This window comes from Ochlerotatus camptorhynchus, unplaced genomic scaffold, assembly GCF_037179485.1.
Source record: "Ochlerotatus camptorhynchus isolate MF236.1 unplaced genomic scaffold, CSIRO-AGI_Acam_v1.1 ptg000328l, whole genome shotgun sequence".
Lineage (NCBI taxonomy): Eukaryota > Metazoa > Arthropoda > Insecta > Diptera > Culicidae > Ochlerotatus > Ochlerotatus camptorhynchus.
The window spans coordinates 2228086-2248432 of record NW_027040816.1 but is presented as its reverse complement, the minus strand read 5'-3'; the positions used below and the strand labels follow the sequence as shown (position 1 = coordinate 2248432).

Sequence of the window (20347 nt, the reverse complement as noted above, 5' to 3'; positions counted from 1 at the left end):
TTTGTGATCCTGGCCATATAGAAGGTTACTGTCTTCAGCAAAGTTGTTCAGGTGACTAAGTCCTTTCGGATGATGGTCATATTTTTTCAGAACTCTCACACTACGCGGCGCTAGTGTGCACATGAGCTTCCTTACAGGACAGGAACCGGAAAAGGGATGACGTGTAGAGGCCATCTCATCTCCTATCGGAAAATACCCATGTTGTTGGGTATTTGACAGTTTTTCTTGAACCGATGGCAACCATCTTGGATTCCAAAATGGCATCTGACATCGATTTCCGGCCTTTATGTATTGAAACAAATGAGATAATCCACTACAATCCCCATTAGTGAAAATCCCATAAGCTGTGGGTATCCTTATTCGTGGATAGCACGGCAATAAGGATCCGGCAATAAGGATTCCTGACTGTATTTACGCTCATTGTTCTCAAAACAAAAGAAGCGCTCATAGCAAAATCTAATGGCGTTTCAATGCGTTAGGACAGAATTGAAACTCGTAGGACGAATTTAGAATCAAGAAGCAGTTCGAGATTTTAAACAATATCTCAACAATTTGTTGCTCTTTATCAAATCTAGCAATATGTATGGAACGGTGAATAAATTTAGAAGTCATCTTTGACATAAATATTCCAATTTTTTATCAAACCCGTTCAGAAAAGAGAGGTAAAGCGCGGGTTGTGCTTAGTAGGACGGAAATTAGATCAAATCCCTACTCTGTATATAAATTGAACTTAACACTCCGAATATGATGCCTCCGAAAAACGTGGCATAGCTTAGCCATTTATATATGAATTTAAAAAAATGTGGTACCCCTAGAATTTCTAGGGTAGATTATTTTAATAATAAAAAGATTGATAATAGGGTCGCCTCCTTTGTTAAAAATGAAAAGAGTCATTACACGCTTTTTAAAAGGTGTGTTTATGGGTTTTGCAAGTGGTTTTAGATCTATGATATAGATTAATGAGCACAAATGTTCATAATTAGCCAGGATACAGTCATCTTCTTCTTCTTCTTCCTCGCATTTCAAGCTTATTGCTAATCACATATTAGCTTATTGCGTGCTCTCAACTTAGTGTTCTAGATGCACTTCCACAGTTATTAATTGAGTGCTTTCGATGCCTGTACCATTTTTGCATTAGTATAATTTTGTGGCAAGTACGATCATACTCTATGCCCAAGGATGTCGAGAAATTTTCCAACCCGAAAAATTCCTAGACCGGACCGGAAATCGAACCCAGCCACCTCCAGCATGGTCTTGCTTTGTAGCTGCGCCTTTACCGACTGAGCTAAGGGAGGCACCAGGATACAGTCATAGTTCCTACATATGGATCCCGGAAACAACGGAATGGTCCTCGGGAAGATCCGGATCATCCGTAAAACTGGTCAATCCACGAAACGGATCATAAAGCTCCGTGTTTTTTTAACATTGAGATCTGTGATATAAGAAATAATTTGGGGTCGTGACATAAAAAACGGACCCGGATGACCATGCGACCTTCCTCGGGAAGATCCGGAACATCCCTAAAAGTGGTCAATCCATGAAACTGATCCTAGAGCTCCGCTATTTTTTTCGAAAACACTTGGAACTATGATATAAGAAAGAATTTGGGGTCGCGACATAAACATGGACCCGGATGAACATTGGACCGTCCTCCGGAAGATCTGGTGCATCCGTAAAAGTGGTAAATCCATAAAAATGATCCTAGAGCTAAGTGTTTTTTTCGAAAACATTTGGAACTGTGATATAAGAAAGAATTTGGGGTCGTGACATAAACATGGACCTGGATGGACATTTTACCGTCATCCGGAAGATTTGGAGCATTTGTAAAAGTGGTTCATCCATGAAACTGATAATAGAACTTCGCGGTTTTTTCGAACACACTTGGAATTGTGACATAAGACTCTCATATCACAGTTCCTAATGATTTTGAAGAAACTGTGGAGCTCTAAGATCAGTTTCATCGATTGACGTCTTTAACGGATGTTCCGGACCTACCAGAGGACGGACCATGGCCATCCGGGTCCATGTTTATGTCATGACCCCAAATTCTTTCATATATCATAGTTCAAAATGCTTTCGAAAAATCGTGGAACTCTAGGATCAGTTCCGTGGATTGACCATTTTAAAGGATGATCTACACAGTTAGAAATAACTAACTTTACACGTGATGGAATCAATCTTTGACATAAAAGATGAGACGTAAACAAACATGTCATGTAATATTAAGTGCTTCGAGACTGAAAAGTTCATTGCTCGACGAAAAGTACGTTTGATTGAGCTATATCTGTTATGACTTAAATTTATGTCAAAATTGACGCTCGTATATGTCACTCTCAGAGCACCTAAATTTACATGAATTTTTCTAAGTGTGTAGATCTTCCGGAGGACGGTCCCATGGCCTTCTAATGTACATGTTTATGTCACGACCCAAAATCGAATTATATATGACAGTTCTAAGTGTTTTCGAAAAAGCCGTGGAGCTCTACCCAAGCAACACACCTCCACCATAATAAGCTACTGCAATTTGATTGTGACTGAAATAAGTTACATACAGCTTAAGTAACAATTTTGGTTTTATGACGGTTCTGTAGACCACAATTCAGATTTGTAGAATGCTATAAAACTTCTATAAAACTTGCAATGTAAGAGGTAACCACAACTGTTCAGTAACAAGTGTGTTCCTAGGGTAGGATCAGTTTCATAGATTGACCACTTTTACGCATGTTCCGGATCTTCTGGAGGACGGTCCGATGGCCATCTGGGTCCATGTTCATGCCACGACCCCAAATTCTTTCTTATATCACAGTGCCTAATGTTTTCGAAAAAACCGCGGAGCTCTAGGATCAGGTTCGAGGGGACCGTTCTGTTGTCTCCAGATCCATATATGGGAGCCATAACTGTATTCTGGATAATTATGAACATGTGTGCCCTTTAATCTAAATAATAGATCTTAAGCCACTTGCAAAACCCATAAAGACACCTTGAAAAAAAAAAAACGTGTAACGACTCACTTTTAAAAAAAGTAGACGAAACTATTTAAATAATTTTTTACAATCAAAATAATCTACAGACCCTAGGAATTCCAGAAGTACCACATTTTTTTAATTCATCATGAAATGACTGTGTTATGTCAATACAAACTTGCCGTTACACGTTTTTCGGAGGCATCGTAGTTGGCGTAAAGTTTTTACCCATCAAATTCAGAGTGTTAAAAAATGGATACTCATAGTGAATAAAAGCGAAGACTTCAAATCAAGAAGACTGGCAACTCTGCCAGAATTCAAGTGACAGATACAGTAGCACTGCGCTCGAGCGAAGGTGGAATTACTGCATAGAAAAATGAGCAAATTCACAAACCTTTCTTCAGAGGCAGTAATCTTTGCTATCAACTCGTTCGAAGCATTTACTTTTGAGCGGCAGATGACGCGATTGTGTCGCTGCTTTGAAATTGTCCAATCGAAAAATGGTCGAAATTCCGGGCAATTCGGAGGATTCATTAGCGTGGGGACAAAATCGATCTTGCTGGCAGCATACAACTCCAAAATCACCTTGGAGTAGTGGCAGCTGGCCAAATCAGGCCAAAAGATGACTTTTCCCCTATGCTTGCGGATGAACTTCAATACACGCTTTTTCAGGCATTCTTCGATGTAAACTTGGGATGTCATCGTGGAGGATGTGACTAATATAGAGCGAGACAAGAAGCAGTGCAACGATTTAAGGCAGTAGAGATCCGTGAAGTCTTTGCCAATCCTGAAGATAAACCCTAGAATTTCGGAAGCTTTGTCGACGGCATACGAGATGTGCTGGTTGAAAGAGAGTTGTCTATCCAGAATCACACCTAGGTCTTTAATTTGGCTGAAGTGCTCAATTTCAGTTCTTGACAAAACATACTTGAACATAATACTAGATAGAGCTGGAATTAGGGCGTAAGAGCTGTTGTAAACAATGACTTCTTTCGATGGTTTCTCGGAAGTCATGGCTCTCCCTGGCAAATCGACATCACCATCGAGTAGGGGAAGACTTCCCCTACTCGATGGATATGTTGGTTTGTGTAGGCGTGCCTTGAATTACAAGAAATCAATGAGAGAAGTCATTGTTTACAAAGGCTGTTACGCCCTAATTCCAGCTCTATCTAGAATAGTCTCTTTCTTACGTGAAAAATAAAAAACCGAGCATTTGGACGGGTTAACCTCCATATGATTCAGAATACACCAACCACCAAAAGCATTTAACTGACGTTGAAGGAAGCAACAGTCTTCAATTGAGTGAATTCGAAAGAAGAGTTTAAGGTCATCTGCGTAAGTTAATCCTGGTCCCTCAATTACCAGATTCACGTCTTTGAAGTAAATCAGGAAAATCAGTGGTCCCAGGTAGCTACCCTGGAGTATGCCGGTCGTGGCAGCGAACATACGGGACTGGTGATCACCAATGCACACTGGGCCAGAAATGCAATCTAGCCGAGCAAAATTAACAACTCCGAAACGAAGAATTTCCACCAATTGGTATCTTGCGCAAAGTTTCTCATCATAATAAGAACCATCTATTGACATAAACAAATAGTTCAAAACTCTTCCGCAAAGATGGCGCCACAATCTAACTTCTTTCTCTGACGATTTGAAGACTTGATGTCTTCAGCAAAGTTGTTTACCTTGACAAAATAAACAACTCTTTTCAAGACGTAAAATTTCTACAGCCTACTGGTTCCGAGTTATATGGAGCTAAAGAAAAAATGTCGAAAATGTGCTTTTTTCTTTCAGTTTCTGTTTTTTTGCTTACAGTAGGCAGTGGAGTTTTAACTTTTTCAGAAGAGATGTCAAGTATTCAAAACGTCATTTTAATGCATTAAAAAAAGTTATAGAAAAAAATACATGCTCCACTAAAATGATGAAATCTCAAAAACACCTAAATATACCTCTCTCAAATTTTGATATTTTGTTTATCTAGTATTGCTTAATTTTTGCTGAAAATTTCAGGTTGCTATTTTTCGCACTTTGGGAGATATTAAAGTTCAAAAATTGTTGTTTTTTTCTGGTTTTTCAACAATATCTTTAAAATTTGAAGCCTAAACCAGTATTTTTTTTTTTACAAAAGTTATTAATTAAATGCATTTGCGTAAGAGAAAAATATAACATTATATGGTTGTCAGCAAAAAAACCGAAACAGAAAGAAAAAAGCATATTTTCGACATTTTTTCTTTAACTCCGTATAACTCGGAATCAGTAGGCTGTGGAAATTTTACGTTTTCAAAAGAGTTGTTTATTTTGTCAAGGCAAACAACTTTGCCCAAGACATCAAGTCTCAGAGAAAGAAGTTAGATTGTGGCGCCATCTTTGCGAAAGAGTTTTGAACTATTTGTTTATGTCAATAGATGGTTCTTATTATGATGAGAAACTTTGCCCAAGACACCAAGTGGTGGAAATTCTTCGTTTCAGAGTTATTAATTTTGCTCCGCTAGATTGCATTTCTGGCCCAGTAAGTAATGACAACAGTAAGATAGCGATCGGTGAGGTACGACTGAAACCATAGCAAAAGGCAGCCGTGAATACCAAGCCTGTCCAGTTTTGCGATAGATATGCGCACGATCCGACATACTGTTAGAGATGTAGGAAGTAAGGCACAGCAAGTTAGTGGCAAGGGGAGCGACCAGCCATGGAACCATGCTGGTCGATACTAATATACGGCTTACAGGGAGCGAGTAACGGTTTCATAACAACGAGTTCGAACAGTTTAGCAACAGCGCTAAGCGAAGTGATGCCACGGTAGTTGCCAACGTCCTGTTTGTTGCCCTTCTTGTGTACTGGAAACATGTACGCTAGCTTCCAACAGGATGGGAAAACGCCGACGTCCACGGACCGTTGAAAAACGTGCAGCAGTGGAGACAAAAAACTGTCCAAGTGCGTTTTGAGGAACGCCGATGGAATTCCGTCAGGACCCGTGTTGTATGACGACTTGAGTTTCGAGGAAGCCCTGGAAAACATCTCGGGATTGATATCAATTCTGCTCATGGTTTGGTATGTAATTAGCAGCCAGTCGGGCATGGTCGTCCGTGAAGACACTAGCAAATTTTTCAGAGAACAGCTGACAGATATCTTGCGTAGATGAGGCCACATTACCATTATGTATCATAGACGACGGCAGACCAGCTTCATGACGATGTTCGTTGACAAACTTCCAAAACTGCTTGGGACGTGACTTAAGCTTTCTCTGCAATCCACGTCGATACTGATGAAAGTACCGTTTCACAACTCGTTTGTATTCGTGATTGATCCTGACATAGTGACATTGAAGGGATAGTGTGCGGTGCTTGGTGAATTACCTAAGAGCGACTCTCTTTCTGGCTTCCAGTCGACGAAATTTGCTCGTATGCCATGGTGGATGGGTCGTAATCTTTTTCGGAACGTGTCTGTCAATGACATATGCCAAGACATAGTTTGAAAGGCGGACTCAATGTCAACGGTGTCTTTAAGTCGTCCCAATCTAAACTGGAGAGTCTTAATTTAACGTCACCAGCAGCGGCGGGTGGTACCGATCCAGCCTCACCTGAGGAGTGGGCGCCTCGCATAAGAAAGGAGCTATGTCCTGGGCGGTTGTTCTGGTTAATAAGAGAGAGTGGCTGAGCTGTAATTGTCCAGAAGGAGCGAAGCGTTGGAATGGATGACAGAGTGATCCATAACGGCGCCGGTGGTGTAGTGGTAAGCGTGATTACCTCTCACCCCAGCAGGCCTGGTTTCAATCCCAGTCGGCGCCGCCGGGATGTTCTGAGGCATAACATCTCTGATCACGCTTACCATTCCTTCGGATGGGAAGTAAAGCCGTTGGTCCCCGGTTCATGAGTTGATGGGTCGATAGGTATACCTATAGGGTCCAGGTGTGGGAGCTGCCTTCCTGGCACGTCGGTAGCATTGGTGCTCAGCACGGAAAACAAGATCAACGGAAAAAAACAAACCAAAGGAAAAAAAAAGGGTGATCCAAATCAGGATAGAGGAAGCCGTTGCGATTTTTCCATGAAATCCCCGGGAGATTGAAGTCACCAAACACAATAACTTCATCGGTTGCTTTAGCGGTATCCAGAACAGAGAAAACCGATTGGCAATGGGTTTCGATGAGGTCACGCTCGCGTCGGGAGGAAAGCACACCACACAGAGAAACAAGGTACGATCGCCCAGTTTGATCGACGTCCACACCTGCTCTAAGCATATCCAAGCATTATTTTCTAGTAACCTCTCTTTATCTAGAATTTACAGCCTCGAAAACACATTTACCTTTAGCTTTCCGGCTATTCGCAGCATTCCTATCGCTACGGAAAACTTCGTAATCGTCGCCGAACACCTAACGAGAGAGCGTGCGTGAATCCAACCATGACTCCGTGAGAACAATGATGTCGTAGCAAAGATCCGAGGTAGCTACGTGAAGAAAATCGTCGACATCACAGTTGATACCACCGACGTTCTGGTAGTAGACGGATATTTCATGCTGAAAGTTGGCAGGATGGATGGATGGACATGATGTGGCTAGTGCGGAGGCCACAGAACTGGAACCACAGCTAGAAGTTGAAGCGTTATCAGGCAAAGGAAAGACTGAATCGTCAATATACTTGCCAGTAATAGCTGGTTGGAAGACCCCCGACTTACATCTACCCTCAGGGCCGGGACGACAATGGTGAGCGCTGGCTGCAGTAAGCGCGACTGAGGCAGGGAAATCGGTGGCTTCCACAGTACTATCCACGATGCGTCTCGGTGGTGATGGTGCTGGTCCAGAAGCAGTAGAGGTAGCGTTTCGTAACAATGGTGTGCAAGTAGGTCCGTTGTCGGGCAAACAATTTCGGAAAACCTCGTTCTTCGACTCAAGCGCAGGACCGGGATGTCTGCCGAATGCGGAGAGTGGAAAAGGGGCTTTCGTTGTCATTTGATTGTCGTAATTGTCCTTGTCCATGATAACGACCGCGTTGCCCTTGTCTGCTTTCACATAGTATACTGTCCTGACCATATTCTGTGATGATGTTGGCAGTGTCTTGCAAATCGATGTCTCCACATCAGTGATGATCTGCTCCACGTCTGGCTTGGTTGTAGCCACGTATCCTAGCGCCTTGTTGAGGTGTGTCAATTGCTCTTCCGTGAATGTCACGAAGAATGTTAAAGTGACTGCAAAAAAATCTTATCAGTTCGCTTCAAGTTATCTTTAGAACTTCAAGATCTTAGCTCTAGAATAGTTTGGTGTGCATTACATATCTTATTGAAATCATAAAACCATTCTTGAACTTCTCGAGTTTATAAAGACTTTCAAACAAGGGTTGTTCAACTCTGCACATTCCAATCTGTGACGAGTACTTTATCTGAGCCGAAGCTAGGTCAAGCGTTGTGCCTAACGTGCCGAAGTGTGACAATCAAGCTATTAGTCTCAGTAACCCATGAGTTTGGCATCCCTGCACTTGTGATTTTTGAGATTATGTGAGCTGCTTGCCGGTCATCCACTTCAAGAAAATGGCACTCGAAGATTAGCCTCTCCGCGTGAAGGAGAAGAGTTCCCTACCGTGCGTCATTCTGGCAGACGTTTGCCTAAACCAAGTACCTAACCGGCAAGTGGAAGATGAATCTTGTCTGCAATATCATCATGCTACTCGGGCAATGCTACCATCTGAAAAATAGGAAGGACTCGATCTAAAATTCCAACCGGCGTCCCGAAGAAACGTGCTCCACTTTTTGGCTCAGCTCTGGTACTCTCTTCGGTCCCAAGCTAATCGATTCACCCCTCGAAACATAGGAAAATCCACTAACCCCTCATTTTATCTGTCAAACTTTCATAGCGAATCAAAACAAACATTGTGTAGTACTAGAATTTCGACTAGAATGGGGCACGTTAATCGTTTGCTTGGGACCAATAGGCTAGTCAAGTAGTGAGCCAATTTAAAATCGTTAGTTTCGTTTTGATTGTTGGTAGTAGCAGCAGCAATAGACCTCCAGTAGCTTCCCAGTGTCAGCAGTCGTGGTTAGGTACTAGATTCGTCTGACTGCCAAACTGCTTCATGCATGGTTTATCCAAATGTCGGAATCTCGATACTGTATCTGCCTGTCGTTCCTTCATATTTGTTATCATTGGTAATGCCAGAATCGCATATTAATCTCCCTGAAGCTACTGCTGGTTCCGATTGCGTTCATTAAGACCGCGATTCAGATTGGCTCTGTTACCTCCGATGTGGTTACCTTCACAATTCTGTCAGCAGCATCTTTCTTAATGTTGCTGTTGCCGTCGGTGATACGAACAGTTGCGAAATAGCGTAGAGAGACCTCCACAGTCAATCGAATCCGAGTTCAGTCCATTGAATGAGCTGTTCGGCTGACTGATTGTGAACCATCAACCGTACCGTGGTTTTCTGAAACAGCTACGATTGCAGATACATCTGAGGAATGGTAGGATCGTTCGGCACCGGGGTCTTGTTGACATCATACATTATCGCTGCAATGCTCCTTACCCATACAATTAACTCTCGATCCGGATTATATGTCCAACAAGTTAATACTTAATTCTAGCTAATTCTGGCCTATTCTGCGGGGCGTGGTGACTCTTACTAGTTCGTTTGAACTTCCCTGAAACTATGGGCATCTCTCAAAAGCCGTGTGGACTTTTTGTAGAGGTTCATCCCCCAGAAGGCATAAGGACAAAGAGCGTCTCGTCAATTATACAATCTCTTAATATGATTGAGGACAATTCAAGCTGAACATTGCATTAGGTCCTAAGTAACATTGATCGATTCTCTTCGTCGACTTTCTCTTTCGTTAATAACTTGTGCACAGAACCGTTTCTTGATGTGTTTGTCATATTAGATGCTAGATAAAAGCTTCTTTTATCGATCTGTGTGCTTAAAATACAAGGGAATGTCTTTACATGGCCGTGGGGATGCGAAGAGAAAGTCGACGAAGAGAATCTGTCAATGTTACTTAGGACCTAATGCAATTTTCAGCTTGAATTTCGCTGGAAAATGGCACTGACAAAATAATCCCTTTCCCCGTACTTTGAAGTAAACGAAAAAGTAAAACTTCTTCTTCTTCTTCCTCTTCTTCTTCTTCTTCTTCATTCCTTTATTTAACGTCGGTCTCTGTTCCGCAAACTAGTGCCAATCACCGACGGACATCGATTGCCATCCATTGACGGCAATCGAATGTGCAGGAAGGCAGCTTCCACACCTGCGTAGGATATCGCACCCATTCATCAACACACATGGGCCGGGACCAACAGCTTTACTTCCCTTCCGAAGGAAGACGTGACCAGAGATTTGTATGCCTCAGAAAAATCCCACCGACCTCGGCTGGGATTGAACCCAGACCCATTGGGGTATGAGAAAGCAGTCACGCTTACCACTACACCACCGACGCCGGCTAAAGTAAACCTTAGCAACGATTGGCACAATGTCAACACAAAACAATGATGCCATGTTATATTATATTTCGTATCATACTTGTCATGGTGTGCCACGATGTATTTCGGCACAATGTGCAGAGTCGATTACCCCTTGCTTTCAAAACATTGCACAATGGTCCCAAAGCCATATTTAGGAAGACAAAAATTTTTGCACTAAAACCGTTGTCTTTAGGAGTATGGTGTCTTCGGAAAAGATTCTTCATATTTTTTGGCCGATCATTTCATGTCAGTGAAAATAGGGTGGTCCATAAAATGGATGAATTGAAAATGCGAACTTTTTTATTGTTTAAGGGACCAATGCGATGTTGTAAAAAGTTGCAGAACAATTAATTTGCAGCAACTTTGCTCAAGACACCAAGTTTTCATCTCTTATGGTTGATGAGTTATTATTTTGTTAAACAAGCAGGTTAGGGTGGCCCCTGAAAAAATGGTTTTCTATGAATATCCTTTTATAAGTTCATTTCTCGTAAAAACAATGTTCTAGACACTTTTAGAACTTTCAATGACAAATATTTTTGCTTGAGCAACCAAGTTAATATCTTTTTTATTGGAAAGTTAAAGGCTATTTCCTTTAAAAAAATGGCCATTTTCAATTGTTAATATCTCTAACAGGAGCAAACCGGTTTCCAAAGTTTTAATTTCATTCGAAAGATCGTTATTTTTTACATTAATGGTGGAAAAACTGCGAGAGCAATTTTTGTTTAAAACATTTAATTTACTTTTTTTAAATTCACATTTTTATGCAAAAAATTTCCATAACTCTTCTTATGAAGGAGATAGTTTTTCGTACGGTTTGTAACACAGTCCCAGTAGGCCATGTTTGATGTTTTATAATATAAGCTAGGGTAAACCGTAGAATAAAGGTTATCTATAATTATCTTTTCATTATTTGATTTCTTGCAAAAACTTTGTTGTAGATACTTTTAGAACTTTTGATCGCGCACATTTTTGCCCAAGCAATCAAGATACTATCTCTTTCGTTTGAAGAGTTATCAAATAATGCATAAAAATATGAATTTGAAAAAAATTAAATTAAATGCTTTAAACAAAAATCGCTTTCGCAGTTTTCTTTCCATCAATGTAAAAAATAACGATCTTTCTAATGGAATTAAATTTTTTAATTCCATTCGAAAGATCGATTTTAAAGATATTGACAAATGAAAAGTGCATTTTTTTAAAAGAAAATCGCCTATAACTTTCCAATAAAAAAGATAGCAACTTGGTTTTCAGAGCAAAAATATTTGTCATCGAAAGTTCTAAAAGGGTCAAGAACATTGTTTTACGAGGAATGAACTTATGAAAACATATTCATAGAACACCATTTTTTTTTCAGAGCCACCCTAACCTGCTTGTTTAAAAAAAATAATAACTCATGAACCATAAGAGATGAAAATTTGGTGTCTTGAGCAAAGTTGCTGCAAATTAATTGTTCTGCAACTTTTTACAACATCGCATTGGTCCATCTTAAACAATAAAAAAGTTCGCATTTTCAATTCATCCATTTTATGGACCACCCTAATTCACTGACATGAAATGATCGGCCAAAAAATATGAAGAGACTTTTCCGAAGACACCATATGCCTAAAGACAACGGTTTGAGCGCAAACATTTTTGTCTTCCTAAATACGGCTTTGGGACCATTGTGCATTGTTCAAGACTTCATTGAGCCTGAAAACTTCAAGATCTGAACTTCTGAATGGTTTGGAAAGCATTAAATATTCTAATGGTTCCATTCGATGATGTGCATGTTGCCAAACAGCTTTCTTGAGCTTCATGGACTCATGCAGTTTTTCAGGACGTTTTCAAGACTTCAATGAGCCTGTAGAACTTCAAGATCTGATCTTCAGAATGGTTTGGAATGCATTAAATATCTCATTGATACCAACACATTAAGTGTATGTTGTCAAGAGTCTCTCTTGAGGTTCACGGACTCATACAGATTTTCAGGACATTGCTCAATACTTCAATGAGCCTGTAGAACTTCAAGATCTCAACTCCAGAATGGTTTGGAAAGCATTAAATATCTTATTGATGCCATTCCATGCTGTGCATGTTATCATGAAGCTTTACAAATAATGTGTTGAATATGACGGGAAGTGAGTCACATTGAGTCTATAGAACATCAAGATCTTGACTCAAGGACATTTTGGAGAACGTAGATGACCTCAGGATCTTCAAATGATGTTTAGCTTCAGAAATGATATTTAATGCAGAAAGGCATGACAATATTTTTGCCCATCTCCTTGGCTACCTGTTGCATGCGTCTCCATCTATATCTGATCACAGTGTCACTAATCGGATCTTCTTATGCTTTTTTTTTGTTTCAGTCAAATATGTCCACAGCACCGACGGAGAAGCGTGAGCACTTGTACAAAATCCTGGTGATTGGCGAGTTGGGCACCGGCAAGACGTCCTTCATCAAGCGCTATGTGCACCAGTTCTTCAGCCAAAACTACCGGGCCACCATCGGGGTCGATTTTGCCCTCAAAGTGCTGAACTGGGACCAGAATACGATCATCCGGTTACAGCTGTGGGATATTGCTGGTATGGGATATTGGGTCCTTAAATGTCAAATATTAGAGTTAGTGTTTACTAGTGCATGAACTTTGCTTGCAGGTCAGGAACGATTCGGCAACATGACCCGCGTCTACTACAAGGAAGCCGTCGGAGCGTTCATCGTGTTCGATGTGACGCGAAGTGCCACCTTCGATGCGGTCATCAAGTGGAAGCAGGATCTCGACTCGAAAGTGCAACTGCCGGACGGAAAGCCGATTCCGTGTATATTGTTGGCGAATAAGGTGCGCTTGTTATGCCGAATAGTTGTTTGAAGAATGTTAATTAACATGAGTGTAATTGGAACTTTTCAGAGCGATCAACAGAAGCAAGGTATTGTCACGACGCCGGCCAAATTGGATGAGTATGTGAAGGAGTACGGCTTCGCCGGATGGTTCGAAACGTCCGCCAAAGAGAATGTCAACATTGAAGAGGCTGCCAAATCTTTAGTCAATAAGGTAAATGTGACATACTTTGATTTGAGAGTGGGGAAATTTCCTAACCGATCGATTGCCTTCGCACTTGCAGATCCTGACGAATGACAAGCAGATAAACGCGGGAGAAATCATGGATTCGGACCGGCTCGCCCTGGCTGGCGGAAGCAAGGACTCGAATCAGAAGAAATCCTGTGCCTGCTGACCATATGCCGCCCCCATATGTCTCAGTGTCTTCTTTACTCGATACTTTTTTTTTTAATGTTATTGATTATTTTATACGTCTAATATATACAACAAGAACATCAAACAGCTAAGGCAAGGTGGAACCCGTAGGCATCGTGCGGAGGAGTAAGCAATTTCACTACCCAAGAAGAAAAAAAGAAAAGAGGATACAAATTTTAAACTCTAACAGTGTAGGGAAACGGATAAGATGAAACAGAAATATTATACCAAATAATAATACCTAGAAGTGAACCTTCGAAATCACAAAAAAGAAGGTAACCATCAGAGAGCATGTATTCTAAATAAATTTGAAGAAAAAAAAAAAAAAATGTAACAAATACGCTGATACCAATTGAGTCCGATTTACTTAACCGTCTGGAGCAAAAGCTTTTATACATTTGCGAAAAAATTGTTAACATAAGAAAAATGCCTGCAAAATAAAATAGAGGAAACCTGTTGGATATATTGTACTGCTGCAGTGCGTGTTTTGTAAGGATTTGTAATAACTCCGAAATTCCGTAAGAACCCGGCATGGTTTGCACTGTCCTAACTAACCAGGCAAAGCCAAGGAGATTTGAATTTGAATATTCCCAAGTGTATCTGAGTGAGTAAACTGTATTTCTATATAAAAGTAACCAACCAATAAACCCACGTTTCATGCAGTGCTATTATAGTGGTTAAATAAGCTTAGTCCAACTGATCTTATCACACATTTCAGCACAGCTTTTAGTTCGATTCCTCATCTCCGCCAGGTCATATTTGCCTACTGTGGCTCCTCCGTCATGGGTCAACGCTGATCGAAGATAATCGATAAACACATTCATGCTAAACTTGGCCCACCCATCATTGAGCCATGTTTTAGCTCAACTCGAGCCAACCTCAAAACGGAGCACCATGCTGCTGCCATCATACAAAACCCACATATGCTAACGCCGAACGGTACGGTCTAACGTACCATCACTCACAGCCGTCAGCGAGCCATTCATCGTCCATTTCTGCAATATTTGCTGGGCAAATAGTTATAATACAATTATACACACACTTACGATTATAATTATTAAACATTCTGGCAGGAATTATAATAAAACCCTGCAATTTACGGCTAGCATTGCTCCTTTTAACGTCTTTCTCTCGGTGAACAGCGCCCTCTCCGTAGCTTCTCGATGAATTAATTATAGCCTAAACGGTGCTGCTTTTATTTAAAACTGAAAAGGCACTCTGCTGTGCGCTCCGAGACTCAAACCGCGTAGGTTGGAACGAGGTGCTGCTCTCTAAAACAGCCAACATATGCAAAGTGGCTTAGCTTTACTTCATCCATACGTGTCTGGAGCGCCTCGATTCGCGGCCGATTTATGTTTTCCGCGGAAAACGGGAATTAGTCAAAATTTGTAAATACCCTTGCGTTGCCAACGCACCAGTCAGCGAGCTGGTTCGATCCACGTCAATGAATGGGGACTGGGGGGAAAGCTGAATCGATGAATGAATGGAAGCAAATATCGATCAGTGAGCTCAAACGAGGGGAAATTAACTAGTGTTTTTTTTTGGATCAGGCTGCGCTGAAGGGGGATTTTCTTCTTCTTCTTCGGCGTCCCGGGGGCTGCTCCCGAACTGCTGCGGCTCGGCGGGCTCGACTACCGTAAGCTCTAAGTATGTTATAATTGCTCGTTAAAACTCTTATACCTGCGGGCCAAAACGGCTGCTTATCCGTCGGACGGAACCGGAAGTGCACTGTACTTGGGGTAATTAGCGAACTGGAGCTTTTAGATTGAAGCTGTAAAATATGCCAGCGCGAGTTTATTGGCTGGAAATTATGAAACGCTTCTGTTGGGGTTTTCAGATCGACGTTCAGCGACTGCAGTTTTGCGTAGATTCCTCTAACTGGCTGAGTAGGGAGGGGGCCGATCGTGCTTTGCGTATTTCAACAGACTGTTCGATCCCTGCGATAATTGCCCGGAGGTTTTAATTGCAGCAACATAACTGAGTATTACATTGACCATTTTGGGGTTACAGCACTGCCCATTTACGTTGCTACTACCTGCCGTGGAAGGTATTTTGGCTGCGGTGGTGGTTAGCTTTCGAGGTCGATGGTTGTTGGCAAGGGCCCTCTAATTATGGTGACCGCTGCCTTGGGCCGTTTTTCTTTCGCCCATTGTGGGAACGAAGACGAAGGGCGCAAATTGCAGCTAATCTGGCTGGCTGGATGGCTCTGCTGGTACGGTAAGGTCATGGTGATCTGAGGCAAGGTCAGTTATGGGACCGTTGAATACGGTGAATTTCCCATTGGATGGCATGGAGCTGGTCGAGAAAAATGGGACTTGATCGTGCAGTCACAGCGCAGTGAAACTTGAGGGGTTTCATCAAGGTTCAGAAACGGGTCAGCAAGATCGTTCAGACCACAGACAATCAGACGTATCTCTTTGAATAAATTAACCTTAAAGATATCATCACTGAACTCACCAACGACATCTCGCGAGCTGTTCAGGGAAGAAAAGATTGTTGCCAAGTCTCAAACAATGTTGCATACAAGTTCGATAGAATGTATAGAAACGTCAAAGTGATCCGATGCCAGCGCTGTAGTGGTATCTGGTGGTCAGTATCTTGATCACCGATACCGCCTAGAATATGAAACGCGCCTCTATTGGTTGGCTTGCCATCCCTCATGAAGAAGCCTGCACACGTCTATGGAAGCCACCCACAATTTTGAGTGAATCCATGAAACCTAGGGTGGCTCATGTTTGCATAGTGGATCACACCAGCTTCCCATTGTTCTTTAGATGAAAAACTGCCTAATTGAACGAATTTGGTTATGATCTTGATTTGTGGGAGAATTTTAAATTCTGTATGGAAAATTGTATGGGAAACGGAACAAACCTATTCATCTGCTTGTCAAAAATTCTCAAATTTGACCAAACTTTGAACGCGGATTGGTAATACTATGCAGAACAACTTTGTCAGAGATCGCAAATCGATTTGACTTCTGAGCAAAAAGTTATTATTATTTTACTTTAGGTCAAGTTTTCCGCACAAACCTACGAACATATATATCAAGATCATCAGATATGTGCGGAGCATTTGGTTTAAAGTAAATAATAACAACTGTTTGTATAGGAGCCGACTCTATTTACAGTTTCTGTCCCATTTTTTTTCGCTTAGAATACTCAATTTAGAATCGAGGTTTAGTCAAACTTGTGCTATTTTTGAATTTTCAAACAAACAAACTTTAGAGCTCTCCCGCAATTCCAGATCTTAACCATATTCAGCCAAAAAGGCGAGGAAATATGTAATACTAGGTTCAATACATAGTGCAGCAAATAAAGGGTCGACTTAAACTTGCACGCTGTTACGTTTTAGCTTGGCTCGTATTATTGCTCCTATGGTCAGCACTAAACTGGTGTCGGAAACACAATAAAATGAGTAGATCCGATCGAACGTGCAGCAGCGAAACTATGCCACATGGGACGCATCGCTTGAAAGCGGACGAGGATCGCAAATTATTTGGCAAACACCATTCTTCAGGAATTTTGCTGACTACGTTTCCGCACGCACACACACTCTCACCAACCCGCATAGGACTCGACAAAAGGCAGAAGTGGAAAGGTTGCCGTGCAAACAGCACGCAAAAAAGAAACGGTGTCAGTCGAACAATCCTTTTTTGGCCGTCGCGAGTGCGAGTAGAGTGCGTAGCACAATTTATCGTCGCGCGGGCTGCTGTTTCGGTAGTGGTTAAAGCTTCGATTGGAATCCGACGGTTTCTGGGAAGTCCAGCAGCGGTTAAGATAACCGGAACGAAAACAGCCCTCTCGGAGACTGCGATGAGCTGAAGGTGGGTACTGTGGACGTACAATAGCTGGAAGCCATTTTGATATGTTTCTTGGTATAGATTTCGTCACACCAACCACACGTACTGGCAACGAGAAGCGTCAAGACGCACGAAAAAAGAAATCGACGGCAAAACGTGCTCTCGAACGTCCGCTCTCGAACCAGCTAACGCAGATCAATCACTCGATAGCAAGACGCGATAGTCTGGACAGTGCCTGACGGCGGTGAATAGCTGCGTTCGAAACCGGAAGCCTTCAAATGAAGTAAGTGCCTCAATGCTAGAGGTCCGTCGCATTGCAACTAACGGAAGTCGTTCCAGGGCTTTTTCTGTTATAGGCTTTCAGCTGCTCATCGGGTAGAGTCATCTTATCATCGTGCGACGGTTCTTGCATCGAAGTCCGCAACGCACGTGGAACCCTCAAACCCTGTTGGAGGTTTGTGCCATCGAGGCGACGGGGCTCGGCACCAGCAGCCAGGCTCGACCAGCGGTAAGGGTGCACCCGGCCGGTAAAGTGAGTACTCACCAGAAGAAGACATTATAGTTAGAAAGAAAAGATGGATTAATTAGGGAGAGGATGCAGGGAAGACAGAATAATTGGTAGGAGTGAGTTGAAGGATCATGCGGCGTCATGAGGAGAAAAGTGTCGGACCTATGGGGGAGCAATAAATGCACGTGAAACATTAGTCTGACCATCTTGATTTCGTTGGTGCACAGTTCCTCCATGGATAGGTAGTTTGCCCTACCAATACATAAGAATTGCAATAACGCATTTCTTTTACTCGAGCATTAAAAAAACCTGAACACCGCGCTTTTTGTAGGTGTGAGCGTGCAGAAAGATGCCTCTGTTTTGGTTTTGACATTTGCTCTTCGACTATCAAAATGACGTCCAAGCAGAGGAGCAAAGCATCAAAGTTTTGCACGAGCATCATGAAAATCTGAACTACTCGTTAGTCGAGTTAACGAAATCGTTAAAAGTGACCAAATCAACTGTCACCAACGTAATAAAGGTGTTCGGAGAACGTTTGTTTAGAGCCAGGAAGCCTGGATCGCGGGGAAATCGAAAGACGAAAGCCACATCGACGACAAAAATTGTGGCCAATGGTTTTCAAGCGGAGCCTCAACCTCTCCGTCCGAGCCAGATTTTCGACTTATAGACGCATTTCGCTCCAAATCGTATTCGGAGCTGGCAGCACCCTCTCAGATTTCAATGAAACTTTCTGGATGTGTGGACCTTGACTAAATAAGCCACTTTGCATACACTTAGTGTTTCCAAAATTTATCTAGACTAACCTTTGAGAAGGGCTAAATTTTTTTTGCCGATTTTTTTCAAAAAAAATACTATGGAAAAAATCACAACTCCTTCAAAAATGTGTTGTGTGGATGACTTTTAGGAAATTGACCAAATTATAGAAAAAAAAAAATACTAAAAAAAAATTCCAGTAGAGACCTACATTGACCTACACCTACATCAACCGGTGAACACTCGTGTTAATTTCAGTTACCGCGTGGACGTAATTTGTGATGAGCCCCGGTCCCTTTCAAATTGTATCATTATTTATGTACGGTCCATATATTTGAAATGACGTTTCACATTCAACTAGTGACGACCGATTTTCATTCGAATTATCAATTAATCGGTTAACGAAACGAAAAGAAAAATATTTGTAATCGGTTATATCATGCCGATATAAGCAATAACTTCTCCAGAGGATCATCACCGATCGTTTCAAACATGTACTGCACTCTCATTGGTGGAAATATGGCAGCACAGCGAACCAAAAAAAAATCGATACGCTGTTAATCGAGTAATTAAAAAATGGGACACCTCTGATTTTGGTGTGTTTGTTTTGATAAAAATGAGCGCAAAATTTCATCTCTGCCGAGGGGACAGCAAAACCACAAAATTACCTTGAATACGGGGGGTATTCATTGGATGAAAGGGACCGTGAAAGAGGACACTAAAATAGAAAGTTTTTCTTCCGACAGTTTCATCTTAGTATTCATCTTTGCCTACATTGCAAGAAAACCTTTTTTTTCCTTAAAAGTGCCTATCTCCCAATGCACTATGGGCAAAAATGGGTCCAAAATTACCCAAAATTCAATATCTCAACAGCTCGCTGAATTCCGGCCATGAAAAACGACTTTTCCGAAGAGAAATCGTCCGGGGAATCGATTGCACGTGGTCCCATAGAGCCCGTATTCCCCTAATATCTCATGAACTGTTGTTTAAAGACAAAGTATTCTAAAACCGCCGGAATTCAGCGTGCTGTTGAGATATTGAATTTTGGGTAATTTTGGACCCATTTTTGCCCATAGTGCATTGGGAGATAGGCACTTTTAAGGAAAAAAAAGGTTTTCTTCCAATGTAGGCAAAGATGAATACTAAGATGAAACTGTCGGAAGAAAAACTTTCTATTTTAGTGTCCTCTTTCACGGTCCCTTTGAACGGATGGTAGTAAACATAATTACCTATCTTGAGGCAAAGTTTCATCCAAATCCAACATGGCCATTTTTTTAATCGACTTTGAATTTAAAAAATCTAATTTTTTCAGTGTAAGTCTCAAATGGAATTTTTTCCATTTTTTTTTTCAAAAACTTGTACAATTTCTCAAAAGTCATCCATACAACACATTTTTGTAGGAGTTGTCATTTTTCCATAATATTTTTTTGGAAAAAAAAATCGGCAGAAAAAGTTTGGCCCTTCTCAAATGTTAGTCTAGATACATTTTGGAAACACTGAGTATGCAAAAGTGCTTATTTACTCAAAGTCTACACATCTAGACAATTTCATTGAAATCCGAGAGCACAGACAAACAGACATAACACTCGCAATTTGTTCATCGAACAAGCATTTAACGGTCAATTCAAAAGTATCATAGTTGGTAGTACCACCACCTGT

General features: G+C 41.5%; 1 protein-coding gene across 4 annotated transcripts in view; it reads left to right on the top strand.

Moving 5' to 3' along the window:
- Positions 1-14103, top strand: part of Rab32 (RAS oncogene family member Rab32) — a 61270-nt gene extending 47167 nt beyond the window's left edge. For all 4 annotated transcript variants that reach the window (XM_065230137.1, XM_065230135.1, XM_065230134.1 and 1 more), the window contains exons 2-5: positions 12744-12960; positions 13033-13214; positions 13284-13427; positions 13498-14103. In XM_065230137.1, coding sequence (XP_065086209.1) covers positions 12750-12960; positions 13033-13214; positions 13284-13427; positions 13498-13608 — 648 coding nt within the window. In that variant the 5' untranslated portion in view covers positions 12744-12749 and the 3' untranslated portion in view covers positions 13609-14103. The remainder of the gene's footprint in view (positions 1-12743; positions 12961-13032; positions 13215-13283; positions 13428-13497) is intronic.
- The last annotated feature ends 6244 nt before the right edge of the window (positions 14104-20347 follow it).